This window comes from Prenolepis imparis, unplaced genomic scaffold (genome assembly GCF_030444845.1).
Source record: "Prenolepis imparis isolate NDT839.2.m4 unplaced genomic scaffold, iyPreImpa1.0 SCAF_4, whole genome shotgun sequence".
NCBI lineage: Eukaryota > Metazoa > Arthropoda > Insecta > Hymenoptera > Formicidae > Prenolepis > Prenolepis imparis.
The window spans coordinates 18,026,932-18,045,899 of NW_028141162.1; the positions used below are offsets into that span (position 1 = coordinate 18,026,932).

The window sequence follows — 18,968 nt, forward strand, 5'->3', positions numbered from 1 at the left end:
AGTTATGCATGAAGAAGCTATGCTTGAAGTTATGCATGAAAAAACTATGCTTGCAGCTATGCATGAAAAGCTATGCATGAAGAAGCTATGCTTGAAGTTATGCATGAAGAAGCTATTATATAATCAAATGAGAAAGTCTTCTACGCTCGTGTAATGTTCAAAACGAATTCATATATTTAAGAGACCAACTTTTCGAGACATTATTAGGGTGTTATATTAAACTCAAGTTTATTCAATTTATTATACAGCTATTATATGCATATAAGCTATTATATGCTTGCAGCTATGCATGGAGAATAGACATACTGATTATGAACAACATTTCTCGACGCTTAAATTTCAACATGGAAAATAATGCTGTATCGCCAGACTGATAATAAGAAATATTTTTACTTTTCCAAAGATAACGTAAAGTGTACCGCGATGTGTTAGGTAAATATATATATATATATATATATATATATATATATATATACAAAATATACTAACTATACTTCGCATTGCGGTTGAAGATGATCGATATACTGAACATCTTTTATAAATAATAGCATTGATGAAGAAATCTCTAATTCAAGTATCCAATTTTCCTAGTCGATCTCCACCTGCAATTGTGTGCCAATAAGTTACATTTACTGAAATATACAAATTACAAAAAATCAATCCGGCGATTTAAAACATCATTTTAAACATCTTCTTGATTATAAACTCCATGAATTATAAACAGTTCAGGTTTTCTAAGTAAAAGAGAAAGCAATTCAAATTTTTCATTCTCTTCGTAATCTTCATAAATAATTCACGATCCAATAATTGAAGTTCAATGATTACAGAATAAATATGAAAGAAAACGCATGAAGTACACACAAACGATTTATTTTTGCATCCTCTTTTTCCAAAGTGAGTTATAAAAATAATTATGCATAAGATTTCCTCCTTTCTGCAAGAGAGAAGATAATCCGCGCCTCTCATATTATGCGCACACATCAAGTAAAAATATGCTGCCCGAAATGACACGTATGATTCACGTTTGACACATCATTTGACACGTTAGTCTGTTTGATATACATATTTATGTAACACGCAAACGTAAATACACTAAATCGTTATTGTGTATCGACTTCTTCAGAGTATCTCGATACAAAGCGTTCCAGATCCAGAAGAAACATTTCGATAGCAGCTTTCTCAACAAATCGTTCCTCAAGATTTTTTAAGTATTATCTCCAACATTATTGAGTGTCTTTAAAAAGTTTTTTTTTTATTTTTAAATTTAATTTGTTTTTAAATTTTTTCGAAGAAATTTCTCGCAAATCTGGAACAGTCTGTAAAACATGCGGGCAAACTATATTTGAATATTTGACACGTATGTATATTATTAATGTAACGGATATTGCTAATTGCTTTTGTGAGGATGTGCTAATCGTAAGGATTGTAATAACATTCTGCAACAAAAATTCATACATAATATATATAGAAATATTCACACTCACTCTCACACACTTGATTCAAGGCAAACTCGATCGAAATTCTACAGTTTTCGGTGATCTCGCGGACAATTCCCGTTTTTCCGTATATATACATATATGTGCATTTATAATAACAATTGTTTGCGCGATAAGATAATATACAACTATTCGACCTTCTGATATTTAGTTCTGATCTCAAGCGAAAACAATTCTTTGTAATCGCAAATTTTGTTTTAATTGGCCCCCTACCTTGAACATTTAGTTTCCCACAATGTGCGACTTATCGTCTCTTCTAGTTTCAGAAAAAATAGACGGAATCCACTATCTAGTATATATATACATATATATATATATATGTGCTCCACACTACATGTGCATTCTTGTAGCGTAAAAATACGATTCGCTTACAAACAGATATGATTGTCTTATCAAGTACAGAATTAATTTGTTATTTCCTACATACTAGATCGATGCGAGAAAGAGTAATTAATTTATTAATTGATTAACTCTAAGTTGCTAGATAAATTGATAGTCGAGTAAAAATATAATTAACTGTATTTTCGTAAAAGGAGGAAAATTATGATATCAGTTCCAGAATAAAGATGGAGTCAAGTTCAATATATGTATTTAAAAATTCGAATCCAATCAAGTTTTATTTTCTAGGATTCGAATAACATACTCATAAGAAATAATATTTCATATATTGTTTATTGGAGACATCTTGTTGTAAGCATAATCTTATTCCATGTAAAGGCGTTTTTGAGATTTTGAGCTCATCATTACTTCATCTTTAAATGGAACCACCATAATTTCTGACATATTTTGACAAAAATATGAAATAATATACTCATTTTTCGACAATTTTACCTTAATAATTTTCCATAGAACAATGAAATAAATCAATTGATTTGTAAGAAAAACATTCTCTTGTAATTTAAAAAATAATTGCAATTTGCAATGTGCAACTGCATATTTTTTTCAAAATAAGTATGTTTTTTTATTGTCAATATGTGTTAGAATGAAGCATAAAATATCTCGTAAACTATTAATTTTTCGAATATTCTATAACAATTTTTTACGCCAAATATTACGAAGAATCGATGTATGTAAGAAAATTATGGTGTTTCCGTTTAAAAAAAAACAATGATAAGTTCGAAATCTCAAAAATACCTCCACCTGGAATAAGACTATGCTACCGATAAGACGTCCCTCTCGAAATCCTACAACTTTAATTTGTATGAAACATTTTTAGATGGAAGCTTTGGTCTTCGAACAATTTAAATGCGAAAGTTAAAATAGTACATCCTGTATACATATCTCATAAGTATACATAAAAAATTCAAACATACTTGATCCAGAATTGGAATGTACTTGGAAGTACTGTTCTTGTTTTTCGAGGTACTTATAGAGAATTCGAACCTATTTCGTCCAGAATCAAGTCTACTTGAAAGTACTGTTTTTTACTTTTTTAAATAAGGGTTGTTTTTAATTCTTCTTTGTAAATTTTATCTGATAGGTAGCATATCTTCATCTCTTTCCAGATAAGTTTAAAAAAAGACGAACGTTATGCTATCTGTCGGGTAAAATTGATCAAGAACTTGGAACAATCAGTCCTAAGAAAGTACGAAACCAAACTTCGAAACCAAATGCAAACAAATTTAAACCTACTTATGTAAGATACTTAATCCCATCGCTGTTGAAGATCACGCGTCAATTAGAAATAAATTAAATTCAGTGTAATATACATATATATATTCAATTATTTGCGCATCGATCTAATATACCTTCCCCATCGTTAAGAATGCGTCCGAGAAGAATCTCTCGGACCGATTATACAGATGAATTTGCGACACGACGTACTTCGCTCATCCTCCCCTCGCCGGAGACGTTCGCCTTTGTCTCTGTTTCTCTCCTAATAGCGCGCACACCAAGAGATTCTCCCGATGAAGAGCGACCAGGTGTCGCAAGCGATTCCGCGCGATTCCCGTCCGCGCAACGACGTCGTCCAGGCCGCCGTCGAGTTGGTCCAAGCTGCCGCTGATGTTGGCGATCATGTCCAGAAGAAGACCGTCCCGCTTGCGCGCCTCCAGCGTGAGCCTCCTGCTGAGCAGGAAGACCGTCAGGCCGACGATTACCAGCAGCGTCAACCCCAGCAGGTTCCTCTGCATCGACGGCGATGTCATTTCCAAGGAAGATATACGCAGATACGCATCTCTCTCGAACTCTCATTGCAACGATGACCTGGCGCGTTTCTTCCGAATCAGACTCGGAGGGACAGAATCGCTGGACATGACGGGTCGTCGAGGTGGAACCGAGGACAGTCTTTCTATTCTCGGCCGGGGAAAATACTGTGACGCACGTTTTTCCTCAACATTGGTCGAGCCAAAAGCCAGACGCTCTCTATATCGTTCTCTATCTAGCTATCTATCTATCTCTTTCTCTCTTTCTCTCTCTCCGGAGGCTCTCGATTTCTGTTCTTTTTCCGGCACGGTCGCCTACGTTTTTTATCTATTATTAAAGGCGGGGCGCGGCTGTGTTTCGGCATTCCACCCGTTCCAACCGATCAAATAACGACCAAGATCTCTCTTCAGGATTCTTCTTCCTCCGCCGCGCTAATTGTAAGTCACTTTTCGACGATCGACGAGATACCTCATCGTTTCTTTCACAAATGGTTATCCATATTGTACTCACGCGCTCGCGATGCTTCAGGTACTCTGGCGAAATTGTCTAAGGCGTTCGGTGCGGTTTACGAAAGATCGAAATCTTGTAGAATCCACCTCTCTCTAAGGATATCTATGTGGCTCTTCCAGATCGCGCAGCTCTGAGCTTGCTAATCATGATTGTGAAGAAGATAATCGCTTCAGCTTCTGATGGATCCTAATTAGAATAAGACGACTTGGTCAACGATCCAAGAGCGCCTCGCACTCTTATTTCTTCATCATCGGTATTTCGTACACTAAGCTAAGCTTTTTCCTTAATTTGGCACGTAGTGAATCTTTGATACACATCTTCGATCGCGCGCTGACGCTCTCTCAGCGACCGACTGATCCATCATCACTCGGAGGTAAATCGGCGATGTCACATGTCGAACACACGTCATCAGCTCGTCGTAAGGGGAACGTCGCGATCGAGGAAGAACCGTCGAACCGAGATTGCCATCGCCGCTCGTACTTGTTGAACGTCGCAAGGTCGAACCGAGGATACTTGACACTCGCCCGTCCACGTGTAGGCGCGGTCGTCCCATCCCCGAAAGCCCTCGGCCGTCCCCGAGCAACCCCGAGGAGCATCTTCAGGGACGTAACTCTCCCTCCGAGAGTCCACGAGTCTAACGACTCTCCTTCAGTCGCTGGGTCGCATGAGAGAATAGCCAAGATAGATCTCACTCGACATGTATGTATTATTCCTAGATTGTCGTAGCAGAAACTTGTTGTTGTAAACTATTATTCAATTAGGTTTATCGGCTTCTCCGATATCTGTTAGATTATTCGTCGAACGATCGAAAAACCTATTACAAAATTAGCTATGAGTAGACATATTCTTTCCCAACTTCGAGGATCCAGGGTGATAATAATGAACTCTTCTAGTGACACTGGATCTAATTAGAGGACAAAACGGGAAAAGACACTTATGATGCTTCCACCACAGACACTGGAAACGGTACTGAGAGATCGAAAACAATCCCGACATATGTATGTACCAAAATAGTTGGCGCATGCGTCTATTAATCAATAAAGGATATACCCCTTTGTCACGATTAGACCGGCTGACAGATGACTCAGAAACATTGTCGGTGATGAGAGAGAGAGAGAGAGAGAGAGAGAGAGAGAGAGAGAGAGAGAGAGAGAGAGAGATTGTTGTCTTCGTCGATCTTTTCGATCAGATCAATCCCACTCAACTTCGATTGTCACCAACTAAAAAAAAATGATCGCGATCACTTGGTCTTCTCCGACGAGACGTCTAGCAATGAAGGCGGCACCTCTCTCAATGAGACCTCGGCGTATTTTCGTGGAGGGAGAAACCTGGCGAAGAGAAAAACGTAACGAGAGTTGTGCATTTTACAAGGAGAGACCGCGAAAGTAAATTTCGTGATCGTGATAAGCCTATAGAAGCCTAGAATACTTTATGCGCGCATAATGATTACGTTATCTCAGGTATATACGATTCATGATGCTCCATGGGTTATTATTATCGTTACACCTTTAGCAATAAAGTGATGATAAGCAAAATTCAATTTGCTATTTTTTTTCTCTTTTCTTATCAATGATATTCTAATTAGATTTATAAAAAATTAGATACACTTTAGAAAAAGAGCATACAAAGTGGTCCTCCTAACGGTTGTCATGATTTTTTAAGGCATTTACGATAATCTGACAAAAAGTCATCAGATCAGTTTCTAATCAGCAATAAATTGCAACAATAAAAATTAGCCGAACACCTTTTGTTTGATAAAATAGCAAGGTCATCTTGATTTTTTTAATAGAACCGCTGTAATAATAAAGTTTTTGTAATAATAATTTAGAGGATAGCAAAACAAATTCAATGTATATACACATATAATGCCATTTTAAATTACATTATAACTCAATAAACCATTAAAAATCTGCTAAAGTGTAATTCTTCGCTATTGAGGAAGTTCATTAAAAATATAAACAATAAACAGACTTGACAACTTGACTTTATATTATTCATAATATATAGTTTAGCTATTAACCAATAATCAGTAAATTTATCAGTTTAATATGTTTGAGTGCCTGATATAACAAATCGCTTTTGTAATATAGAAAAGGCAGATATGTTTACTAATATTTGGTCAAATCAAAATTATTAAAATAATCAAAATAATCAAAATAATCAAAATATAAACAAAATAATCAAATTGATCAAAATAATTCAAATGATCAGTTTGATCAATTTTGATCATAATAAATTTTAATGAAAATGACATTATGTATATCCATTGAATTTGTTTTGCTGTTCTCTACATTACTATTAAAAAAAAACAGTGGTTTCATTTTAAAAAGTCAAGGTGACTTTGCTCCTTTATCAAACAAAAAATATTTGGTCAATTTTTATTATTGCAATTTATTGCCGGTTAGAAACTGATAAATTTCTGCTCATGACTTTTTTGTCAGATTAGCATGAATATTTTAAAAATCATGACGACTGAGGACTATCCTGTGCATATATTACGTTATTTCATAAAAATTTGACGTTTATAAAATTTCTTTTAATTATACTTTTAAAATATAGATGTATCCTAAAATACTCAAAGTTTTATCTTCAATAATTAAACTCGATAGGACAAGTAAAAGTAAGAGAAAGAGAAAATATGAAGAAGAAAACGCGCACATAAATTAAAGATGATTGATCAAAGTCTTGAAATCTTTATTTACCCTACATACCTTTTCATAACCGGCGCAATATGATCAGGATCCACGCTTTCCAAATCCACGCCAAACGCGCAACTCGCGATAATTCCTGCGACGACGACAATCGCCGCTCCTATAATGGTATAATGCATGAATGATATCTGAAACAGTATCATCGGCTCCTCGCCGGGATCCGTCCAAGTCGGCGAGGTCGTCGATATCGCGGTCGTAAGGGTCTCGTTCAATGGGTACGGGCAACCGTCAATCGACGTGGGCAGCGAATCGTGCTTGATTCTGCCTTGCATGGTATGCCATTGAGCGCCTCCCGCCAGCCAAAGCATGCTAATTAAACCGACGCAACCCCCAAACAGCGCTCCTTTTGCGTTCGCCCATGGTACCAGTATTCCCAGTATGAAGAGACCTAGCAAGGGTCCGTCGGTCACGCCACGTGTACTCAGGGCTATCTGAAAGACCGGACCCAACCGCTCGACCAGGAACACCAAGCCTACCGAGATCGCGCCGGTTAACACAACGATACCCTGAAATATCAGTCAGTCAGTCAGTTGAACTATTAGCTTCAGCTGAAATCACCTAGAGAATAGAAATGTCATATGATATGGCACTTACTTTCATGATGTTAGCAGCTATAGCTTCCTTCTTGGGGCTATCAGGGATCCATGGATTTATAAAATCCTCGTAAATGGTACCGGAAACAGTGTTCAAACTGGCGCTCATGGTCGCAAGCGCGGCACTCACCAGACCTGCTAGAAATAATCCCGGAAGTCCTGGCAGATGTCCAGCGACGTCCATCACGTAGTAGGGTAAGGTCTGATCAATGCGGCTTATTGCCTATAAACGAATATAAGGTTTTTGACGATCGAAAGACAATTATAAGAGAAGATATACATGATTAGAGAAGATAAGAGAAAAATAGAGAAGATAAGAGAAGATATACGTGATTAGAGAAGATATATATGTACGTGACAATTGCTTCCTTTTTTTCAAACATTACAGTAATTTTTTTAAATGCGCCTGTGAATAATATAAGATTTTTCATGATCCTAAGACCAGTATAAGAGAAATTATAAGAGAAGATATACGTGATAAGAGAAGATATATGTGATAAGAGAAGATATACGCAGCAGTTACTTTCTTTTTTTTCAAACATTACAATAATTTTGTAAAATGCGCCTTTGAATGATAAAAAATTTTTTATAAGACGACGGATCATTACAAGAGAAGTTATAAGAGAAGATATACGTGATAAGAGAAGATATATGCGACAATATTATTTCCTTTTTTTTAAACATTACAATAATTTTTTAAAATACGCGATTTGAAAATATCATTTGCTTGTACATACCTTGGTCAGAAGAGGATCGCAGTCGTAATATTTGGCAAACATGATTAATCCGGTGAATACCGTGATCAGTTTAACTATGATCAGCCCTATCGCAGTAATCACTATGCCGCTGCATAATAAAAAGAAACGCGCAATTAAAAGCATTATTCTGAAGTTTCATGGTATTTTCCCGTTTTAAACAATCCTATAATTTGCAACATAATTCAACGGGATAGTAGAATGGCAAATATGAAATCAGTTGGTGGAATTTTATCGCAAATTATAGATCGTCCAGAGTAAAACTTACCGTTTAGCATCAATCTCTCTGGGCACCGACAGATATCTCTGCACTGTTCCTGGATGAATAGCGAGATGTCCGAGCCACGTTGCAGTCATACTCACAAACATGCCCCAAAAAGTATTTCTCGCGAATGGACTTGGATCCATACTGTAACAAAAATTATAATATAAAATATCTTCTTCTGAAAAAGAAGAAGAAGAAGTGATAGGGAAGAGATCAGTTAACTCAAAACCAAATAATAAATCTTAATACATAAAATACATTTGATAAAATGAAAAAAAGAGTTTATTTATTGTGTTTTACTTGAAGAAGATAAGACGACCGCCTTCACCGGAAATTCTCCAAACTTCTCCAACACTACCAACAGACAATATTCCCAGCACGAGAACCGCAAAAAGACCTCCGACAGTCACGGAAAACTGTATAGTATCCGTCCATACCACTGCTTTCAGACCACCCTGACAGCAAAAAAAATTTTTTAATTAAGATAATGTAAAATTTCCTGCAAAAAGTTTCAGCTTATATTTTTAAATTCTTTAAGCTTTTTCTCGAACGAAACTTGTGACTATAAAAATTACTTTTATTTTACTTTAAATTTAATGTGTTTTTTTGTGTTTCTTTATTATGCTTAAATAATATTTTATTAATGCTTAAGGATGACGAGAATCTTTTCTAATAGATATTATATATATAAATTAAAATAAATAAATGATTATTAAAATTAGAAATAAATTAGAATTATATATTAAAATAAAAATTCTAAATTATTTTATTTAAAAAAACGATAAGACAGATAATATCGCTCTTGCGATATTGAATAAGAGAAATAGACAAGTTAAATTAAAATAAAAAAAATTTTTTAATTTAAATTTAAAATAGAAAAATAAAAAAAATAAAAAAGTTTAAACAAAAATTAAATATAAATTTATAGTAGGATAAAAAGAAAAAAAATTATAAATAAAATTAATCTGTAAATAAATATGTAGATTACTTTTATTTATTTTCAAATTTAATGTGTTCTTATATCTCTTATCTCTCTTTATTAAATTATTGATACTTTATTAATGCTTAAGGATGATGAATATTTTCTCGTAGATATTATATTGATATAGATATAAATTAAAATAAATAAATGCATTATTATTAAAATAAAAATAAAAATAAATTAGAAAAGTATATATTAAAATAAAAATTCTGAATAATTTTATTTAAAAAATGAGGATACATATATATTAAGAGGAGTATTAAAAGAGAGGAATATATAAAAAGAAGATATACATATATTAAGTATAAAAAAATAGACAAGTTAAATTAAAATTTAAAGAATAAAAAGAATTTAAATAAAAATTAAGAGTGTAAAATATAGTTGGCTAAAGATAAAGCAATTATAAATAAAATTAAACTATAAATAAATATGTAGATTAATCAAAACAAAGAACTCCGCACTAATCATATGGAAAATCTATCCCAGTAAAATCAATTGGTTTTTTCATATGTTGTAGCTTATGACTTACTGAACAAAAGATGTAATGGGCACAAAGCTCAATAATGGACAGTTATCGAGTTATAACCAGTCAAACATGAAAAATTCGGACTGCCGAATAGTCAAATCTCGGAAAGTATTGATTTTTTGGAAAAATATTTGAAACAAAAATAGTAGGGTTTTACAAAATCTGTTAGCTGGTGACGTTATTTTTGAATTTTGAATGACCTTGAAAAGCTCCGTAAACAAAAATCTTCCACAAAAATGCCTATTTTTTATTATATTCGTGTAGCTAAATTCGAGACGTTTTCAAAATATTTTTGATGAACCTTTTTTCCACTAAAACTTCCTGAGAACTAATATACGCGATTTACCATCTCTGGTTATGAGCGTAGAGTTATGTGTAGAGCGCTCTATACAGCTAGAGCCGTCAGGCGACTCATCCCCACTGCTACACCGCTGGTTATAACTCGATAACTGTCCATTATTGAGCTTTGTGCCCATTACATCTTTTGTTCAGTAAGTCATAAGCTACAACATATGAAAAAACCAATTGATTTTACCGGAATAGATTTTCCATATGATTAGTGCGGGGTTCTTTAAAAATAAAATTAGTAGTAATATTCACACATCTCATTTGATTAATAATTATTTTTATTTTAAAGATTGAAACATAAAAAGACAATAAAATTATAAAATATAAAATTGATATTTTTATTTTAATTAAAAAAAATATATAATTAAAAAAATAATTTTAAAAAATAAAAAATTTCCGGTATTAAACAATGATGATCACTAACCTATTAGTACCAATACTAATTTTTAAAAAATTATTTTGATTAATCTGCATGTTTATTTATAGATTAATTTTATTTATAAATCGCATGCTACTTACAATACTGGTGTAAATGATACACACGATGCAGAGGACAGGCGTTATCATGTGAACGCTGAGATTGGTAACTTGCGCGAAGGCGATGGCAGGCACATAGATGACGATGGGTACGTACATGAAGAGCGAAATGGTGAACAGCACCGAGGAGAGGATTCTGACCGGTCTGGCGAATCTGACTTCCAGGTACTCGAAGGTACTGGTTAGCTGCAGCTTATAGAACACTGGCAGGAAGATGTAGGAAGTGATGATGGCAGTGAGGGTCGCTGTGATCACGCACGCGGCGTACTGAGTTCCATGACGAAAGACTTCCGCTGGTATACCCAGCAAGGTGATTCCCGAGACATGGCTAAAAAGTTCACAAGTTCCACACGTAGAAAAAAAAGACAAAAATTGGTTATTCTCTGTTTATTCCTTATTTCTCACAGAAGAAGAAGAGTCACTGACCTAGCGATAATGCTCATCGCGATGGGGAAGCTTCCCATGCGTTTACCACCCAGAAGATACTCCGTCGTGCTATCCTGCTTGCTGAAGAAGCCGAAGTACACGCCGATGAGGACACTGACAAGCAGTAACAGGCTGAAGAGGGTGTAATCTGACCATCCGAACACAAAGTAAGCCAAGTTCTCCGTTTGGTTGAACTGGACCCCAGGGGTGGTGAGGGGATTCTCCATTGCTCGTTTCTTTGAATGAACGAATTGACGATCGAGTCCCTTATTCTTTCGCGTAAAGAGAACGAAGAGCCCGATTAGCGACACGTGTGCTGTTTGAAGCTCTTCTCATCTTCCATGCCTATTATATCTGACTATAGTTTGATCTGACGTAAGACTCGAAAAACAAAACGCAATCTGACTTGCAATACGACGACGTATTATAATCCTACCGTAAGAGAAGTAATTTATGATCGACGTGATAAAATGTGTGTATATATCTGATAACGAAATGTGATGAATAAGAAAAGGAAATGTGATGAAAAACTCGTATTGTATTTATCGTGCAACTTGTCGATTGAATGAACTTATATATATAAAATCGAATTTATTAAATTACAACTATAATTGTGCGCAGATATGTACATACATCAATTATAATAACAGCAGGATAGCTTTCTAAGCTTACAATATACATACATATATGTATAATGATTGATTGCTTTTGTCCAGCAAATGTAATAGTTAACTTCGCTTCTTCGAATCTATTCATACAATTAAGATACACCTCGAAAAATAGAAATTAATTCGATTTCCAGCTCTATTTACACATTTACAAGTTTTACAATCCTATGGAATTTTCCAAAAGAAAGCGCAAAGAAAGATTTGGAATGTTTAAACGCCGTATTTAACCAAACCTTGCTCTCGCTCAAATCTAAAAGTTCCTCCGGCAAAGATAAGAGCTCGATATCACCGTACAAAGTAATACACGCAGCACAGCAAGATCTGCGACCAGAGGAACCATGCGGAGACCCGACTGGTCGACGCCGAAGAAAACAATTTGAAAAAGTTTCTCCGAAAATACGATCGCAAGGAAGGATTGTCGGTTGAAAATTGCCCGCATCGTCGTAGAGGTGCATCCCACCTATTGTCATTTCGCGAACCCAACAGTAAAATGTACTGGCCGTTCCAGTCGACCCTCAACTTGGCCCGCAACTCCAGAATCGAGGGTGTTTCCATGATGTAACGAGCGCAATTTTTGGATGAGGCGTTCAGCGGCGAATTGAACCAGTCGGTGCAACGAGTGGGCATCATTCTGGGAATCTTCTTATCTATCGGAATGTCCTTGGCAACGTGTAGATCCAGCTCCGTGGTGCCAAAAAGAGGTTTCCAGGGGAAGAAAGGCTTCTTCGTGGTATGTTCGCTGGTCTGATGATGACCTCGCAGCATCGCCACGAATCTTTTTTGAAGCACGGAAGATTGCGTGTCGTATAAGAACTGATAAACATCGCTCATCGTTCTTTTCTGTCTTCGAGCTTTTTTATCTCTAGATTGTCTCTCATCTTTCGACGATCCAACATACATATTTTGATCAAGCTTCTCTTCGTCACGGGTAATCCTATCGGTAACGCTTCTTTTGAAATCGAACTTTGCAGTTATATTATCATCGTAATTAGGAAAAACATGGTGGTTGACTTCGTCGTCGCGCTGTCTTTCAGCTCGCTGTACGTAATTTCCGATTCTTATTATCCCGTACAAATGTCGCGAACAATGTGGATCGTTATAATAGTCCCATTGACCGATCCATAATTCATCTCCCGAGTATATCTGGAATTTTCGTTTGGACCAGAATCCGCCTAAAGTGCTCTCGCATCTCTCGCTGTGCCAGAAACCTCCGATCATCGCAGGTAGAGCCGCGGTTTGATGAAGAAGCGGCGGAATTAACGGGGTACTCCGGAACACGCTGTTACATATCGGGCAATCCGTTATCTGCAATATCGGAATTAACACATATTGCTTTTGATTTACGATTTTGTTTTACTTAAGGCTCCTGGGTTCTCGCGATCATGTTAGATTGTGACGTCAGAGGCGAGAAAACACGCTGAATTCTTATAGATGCCATTTTTAAATGAAAAGATATTTCGATGAAACACTACTTCAGATTGTTTTAATACACTTTTAAAATACCTCGAAAATTATTCTTTTCCCTTGATAGTCAATCAACAACCGTAAAATGTATGATCGTGATAAAAATCAGACTTTGTCATGCGGAATGACTGCGCATGTGAAAAGACCAGATTGGGCCTCATATTTCAGTCATTTTACAGCTGTTGATTGATTATAAAGGGAAAAGGATCATTTTCGAAGTATTTTAAGAGTGCTAAAGTGCCATCTGAAGTGCTGTTTCATCGAAATATCTTTAATGGCATTTAAGAATTTTTAGCGTGTGTTTTCTCGCCTCTGACATCACAATTCCAACATGGTCGGCGAGAAGCCAGGAGCCTTAATATAATGAATTGTTCATATTAAATAAGCAAACTCTCAAAGAAGTCTGAAATGAACGTACTGTATCTTCGCGAATCAGCGGGGTGCATTGTAACGAAGTTGGTGGTGCGTAATTCCGGCGAGAGTGCGCATTAAGAGAGGATTTGGCCAGAAAAAGTTCAAAGTGCGGGATCTCGTTGAACAAATTCAACGAGACCTTATTCTGCACTCTTAGCAGTTGCAATTCGCTGAATTCGATCCCAAAAGGTTCCAAACAAGTAATATCGAGTTGTTTGTTCATAGCTTGCAAAGAATTGTAGGTGGGACCCTGCCACTGCGACATCGGTGAGTTCTGTTGCGGCTGTTCGTAGATCAACGCCGGAGTATAGAGTCGCCATTTAGGCTGGGGACCGCAAGTCAGATTCAGTTTGTGCCCGAATTCGTGAACGATCTGCAAAATAAAATTTTTTAATCACAAAAATTAATTTTACTCTTCACGTTTCCTAATATTTCACAATTTGAATTATCATTTTATACATTCATATATAAAGGTATCCTATTTTAAGCTTCTCTGGCTCCCCTTTCCATTTGATTTGTAAATACCTGTGGAAGCATGGGTACAATATTAACGGCGTCTACGTGAAATCTTGTCTTGGTAGCACCGGGAATGACAACGGACGGTTTCAGTAATTTGATGGAACCTCGAATTATGACAGTATATGTCGCTATGCTGCACCACTCGTCGGCGTAATTATAACGCAATAGGAGAAATGTGCCGTTCTTGAAGAAAGTATATTTCCTAATTATATACTTTGGACCGACATGCATCTCGCATCTATAAAAAAAAATATATATTATTATGTTGCAATCTCTGCTCGAGATACACAAAGCTATTTGTAACAATAATTATTTATGAAAGAAAGGAGAGAATTACTCTTGAGACAGCCATGTGAAATGCAATCTGAAAATACTATTATCCACTTTAGTCGCAAGATTTTCCTCCTCTATCTGCTTAGTAGCCCATTCGCACTGCACAAACGGATTTACGCCTACACTGGTCGTTTTTAGATTTTCATTCATAACCAGACTCGTCCTTGCTGTAAAATAAACAACACGCAGCGATTTAGTAAGGCGATAAATGTAGATGAAGGTCAACAGAGACGAGATAAATCAGCAGTAGGGCAGAAAAAAAATACATAGAGACAAATCCTCTGTAAGTGACATGAGTCATCGGATAAAAAGATGACCACCCGATGAGTTTGCTTAAGATTTAGGAGCGAAAGGAACGAAAGAGGCAAAAGACGAATGTACTCTCGTGGATATTAAATTATTCTCAGCTCGGTAACATGTACCCATCGATAAAGGTTTGATCTTTCTGCTACCTGGACCGAATGAGCTTTCTACCAATGTGACAAGCCAATCTTTGTTCCGTGATCTTTCGTTCCCGCGGACCCTTCTAAGTTTGACAATTCTAAAGTCCCTGCTGCGAAAGGTCTAACTATGTCGCACGTGACAAAGATTGATTGGACAGTTCCATAAAAAATAAGAAAAATAAAATTTTAAATGTATCCATAAGCTAAATATATATATATATATATATGTATATATATATGAGTACAATAAATATAATATAAATATATATATGCATGTATAAATATTATATATATGTAATTTTTATTATTAAATATATCTATATATTATAATAATATTATAATTATATTATATAAAAATATATACACACATTTAATTATATATATTAATATTATATATATTTATTTATATTAATTTATATGTAAAAATATATAAATTAACATATAAATTAATGTGTATAATTTATATATATATATATATATATTATATATAAGATGACTAAACGAAATTACGTATAAAGTAATATCATTATTACACTTATGCAGCGATAAATGAAATCATTTTATCTTGATATATTTATAACAACGTCATTAATGGCATAGCGTAATTAACATTGTTAAACAGATGGGTTGTTGAAAATTACTCTCTCTTTCTCTCTCTCTTTCTCTTTGCTCCGATGAATCAAAATTTAGCATATTGTGCAGTCTATCGACTGCCAACTGAAAGAAAGAGAAGAGAAGAGACAAATGCTAGATAGCGAGTTTGCACAGATTACGTAATTTATTAACATAGCGAAAGAAAGCCAGTTTACGTCGGCTTTATCCAGAAAAGACACTATATGCGTCAAGTTTAACACCCTTCGATATGAAACTTTTCGCAACTTTTTAAAACTTTAATAACTTTACGCAATTAATTTTATTATTAATTAGATTAGCTGCAAAAATTTTACACACTTTAGAATTCTCTTTTTTGTTTTTTTAAACAAAAAAACTTTTTCGTTTGAAAAACGAAAGAAGCTGTTTGATTGACCACTTGACACGTAGGTAAAATTCAAATTTGTCGCGCAGGATCAACCTGCGCATAATAACAACACGCGAGATGCCATCGCGTGCCGATCGAAGAGATGCGACTCGCAATAGCAAATTGCTAATTGTAAGAAGAAATGAAAACCGAGGGTTGGGGAGAGAAATAGCATCTCGCTCGCACTACTGTTTAATATTCGATCGACGCGCTTCTCTTTCGCTGTCATGTGCCATTGATATTCCAGCTGTGTTTCGTTGGAACTTTGACAGCGAATTGTTGATGCAACGATCGATTCGCCGATCGACGACTCTTTACATTCTCTGTGGACTTTTAACGTTCTAAAATTTCAAGAAATTTAAATTATTTATAATTTATAAATTAAATTTATTAATTAAATCAAATTATTTAAAAACCAGCTCGGCTCTGAAATTTAACCGTTCGAAAAAATCGGTACTTATTAAAATTTATTTTCCCGTCACTTTAGCTATGTGACATTAATGATTATATATGTGTGTGTGACATAAGTTTCCATTATTTATAAAAGAATTCATAGAGCATGTATTAAAATTTAATGAAATGGAATTTAACGAGGAATATTTTTACGTATTGCATTTTATTCATTTTTCAAAGTATTTCTTCAATCCTTCGGTCAATGAACGAAGACTCGGGTGTCCAAAAAAATTTTAAATGGTAAAAATGTGTTTGGACTTTTTTCCGCTTGAAACAAAACACAAAGGGCCTTTGTGTATTTAGAAACTTCTTAATAAAAAATAACGGGAAAGATGTTCAATGCCCAAAAACAGCTGTCATAAAGAATGGTCGCCGCAGTGCAGTCGAAAACACGCGCAGTTCCCATATATTGATGAAAAGGTAGTGACAAAAGGTTAAAGACGACTGTTTGATTTTTTTCTGATTTAAAAAAAATATTACTTGGGTCGTATTTCATTTTTAACTTCACTCACAAATGAAGATCAATCTTGTCAATGTTTATTTGGCGATTTTACATCAGAATTTTGCATTCTTTTGGATTATCAACGAGATAAAATGTATTGTAAACGCAAAACTACTTTATATCTTGACTGACTGAAAGACAATTTCAGGAATCTTCTTTCTCGATTTTTGGGGGATTTGCTTCGCGTTACATCTGTTACGTTACGTCGTTAGTGGTGTCTCCTCATCAGTATAACACATGTGCTCCTTGCGCACATGTGCAACTTCCTCTTTCCCAAAAACTCGAATCTGTCACGTTCCCTTTCGTTCTAAATACTCTTTGACACATGTATAAAAACTATCGCGCGACATTGGAAACTCTTTGCAACGCCGTATTTAGAGAGCGGCAGATATCATTCATCAGTCTCGTAGAAGATATTAGTCACCGTATTTTTTTCTCAAGCACTCAAGGACATTCTAATAAATCGTGTAAAAATTCGTTCAACCAATTTTGCGCTTTCTCTTTTCCTCTATTCTTTTCCTCTCATTATGTATACACAATAACGTATATCTTTCTCTCGCGCCTGCAGATATAGGGTTTTTTTCAGCAAAGACGCACATAAACGTAATGTCACACGATTAGTTATCAAATAGAATAATTTTCAGGATTAAAACAATTTTCTTTTCGATAACCAGTGCATTACATTGTATTTTATTATCATTGTATCATACTTACTCATCAGAAGAGTGACAATGACGATAAATGCCGTTGCAACACCCATTTGGCACTTGTTACTTGTTTCTTGTAATATCAATTAACGAGAACACTCACACGAACGCCTGTTTTTTTTACGTTTTTCGCCCTTTTAGGGATCTTCGAACGATGACAACTCGTCAACTTCGCGTTGCACTCGCGGCTGCAATCGGCACGTGTTATTCTTCGGAACACTCGATTTCTTCGACCTACCCTAAAGCTATATAGCCTCGTCCCCACTCTCTCTACCCGCAACCACGAGTATCTTCCCGAACCATGTCCAGCGGGGGACTCGAGCGAGAGGGAGAAAAGCCAAACACATTCTCATCTTTCCCTCTGCGCTCTGAGAATCGGGGCCGAACCCCGCTGTGAGGGTTCGAGCAGCTCCGTAGATTTATACAGCGTCCCAACTTGGTGGCATAGTGCCCCACTGAGTCCTCTGTCTGGGAAACAGTGATATTCCGGATCTTTCCCTCTTGGTCTCTCGCCAGGACAAGCTCATCCTTCTCTCTCTCCCTCAGAGATAAACATTCGTACATATCAACGTACACGTTAGCGTGCGCATGAAATTTTTGGACGGCAGGTTGTCCCGGGTTGGAAAATTCCATGTGGGCGATGAGAATGATGATATTGTCTCGCGTGCAGCGATATAATCACAATAAGTTTCAAAAGTAAAGGGAAGGAGAGAGAAAGAGAGAAAGAGACTCTTGAGTGGGCGTAGATTAATCTTCGCACGATAGAAAGTTTTATATCAGTTATAATAGTACAACTTGTATACTAGTATTAGACATTAACGGATCTCCTGATGTTGATATAATGAGAGAGAAAAGAGGAAAAATTTTGGCAAAATTATTTGATTTGATATCTTTTTTTGTGGTTTGATATTTATCACACTTAGCTTTTACTTCAGAATCAACGATGACGAGGACGTGAAACTTCTGATATTTTTAAATTTATGATCAAAAGGATGACACGCGCGAAAAACGGCGGGATTTCTTTCTCTGGCAAACTTCAGCGCGTTGTTACGTCGTGCGGAGAAAGGAGAAATCCCGCTGAAAACGAAGTGAATTTAGGGGCGGAACGTATCGCGATTAGGCTCCATCCGAGCATATCTTCATATATATATGC

General features: G+C 35.7%; 3 protein-coding genes across 3 annotated transcripts; all 3 read right to left on the reverse strand.

Annotated features, from left to right (window-relative positions):
- Positions 1 to 854: 854 nt before the first annotated feature.
- On the reverse strand, positions 855 to 3,643 carry LOC145934797 (uncharacterized). The gene has a single exon (XM_083035549.1). It carries the CDS (start codon positions 3,641 to 3,643, stop codon positions 3,326 to 3,328), a length of 318 nt encoding a protein of 105 aa, XP_082891675.1. The 3' UTR covers positions 855 to 3,325.
- Positions 3,644 to 5,340: 1,697 nt separating this feature from the next.
- Positions 5,341 to 11,638, reverse strand: LOC145934796 (sodium-coupled monocarboxylate transporter 1-like). Its single transcript, XM_083035548.1, has 8 exons — positions 11,295 to 11,638; positions 10,851 to 11,196; positions 8,776 to 8,930; positions 8,479 to 8,619; positions 8,193 to 8,301; positions 7,457 to 7,678; positions 6,863 to 7,368; positions 5,341 to 5,479 (listed from the first exon to the last, which is right to left on the reverse strand). Exons 1-8 carry the CDS (start codon positions 11,519 to 11,521, stop codon positions 5,392 to 5,394), a joined length of 1,794 nt encoding a protein of 597 aa, XP_082891674.1. The 5' UTR covers positions 11,522 to 11,638; the 3' UTR covers positions 5,341 to 5,391.
- Positions 11,639 to 12,001: 363 nt separating this feature from the next.
- Positions 12,002 to 18,116, reverse strand: LOC145934904 (uncharacterized). Its single transcript, XM_083035782.1, has 5 exons — positions 17,823 to 18,116; positions 14,697 to 14,859; positions 14,366 to 14,597; positions 13,845 to 14,213; positions 12,002 to 13,267 (listed from the first exon to the last, which is right to left on the reverse strand). Exons 1-5 carry the CDS (start codon positions 17,866 to 17,868, stop codon positions 12,248 to 12,250), a joined length of 1,830 nt encoding a protein of 609 aa, XP_082891908.1. The 5' UTR covers positions 17,869 to 18,116; the 3' UTR covers positions 12,002 to 12,247.
- Positions 18,117 to 18,968: the final 852 nt, after the last annotated feature.

Excerpts from the sequence above, each read along its gene's own strand:
- LOC145934797 (XM_083035549.1), bottom strand. The coding sequence starts at position 3,643 with ATGACATCGCCGTCGATGCAGAGGAACCTGCTGGGGTTGACGCTGCTG.
- LOC145934796 (XM_083035548.1), bottom strand. The coding sequence starts at position 11,521 with ATGGAGAATCCCCTCACCACCCCTGGGGTCCAGTTCAACCAAACGGAG. Across the intron at positions 8,931-10,850 it reads GTATCATTTACACCAGTATT|GGTGGTCTGAAAGCAGTGGT; the intron begins GTAAGTAGCATG and ends TTTTGCTGTCAG. Across the intron at positions 7,369-7,456 it reads TAGCTGCTAACATCATGAAA|GGTATCGTTGTGTTAACCGG; the intron begins GTAAGTGCCATA and ends CTGATATTTCAG.
- LOC145934904 (XM_083035782.1), bottom strand. The coding sequence starts at position 17,868 with ATGGGTGTTGCAACGGCATTTATCGTCATTGTCACTCTTCTGATGA. Across the intron at positions 14,598-14,696 it reads TTCACATGGCTGTCTCAAGA|ATGCGAGATGCATGTCGGTC; the intron begins GTAATTCTCTCC and ends TTTTTTTTATAG. Across the intron at positions 13,268-13,844 it reads CGCTGATTCGCGAAGATACA|ATAACGGATTGCCCGATATG; the intron begins GTACGTTCATTT and ends CCGATATTGCAG.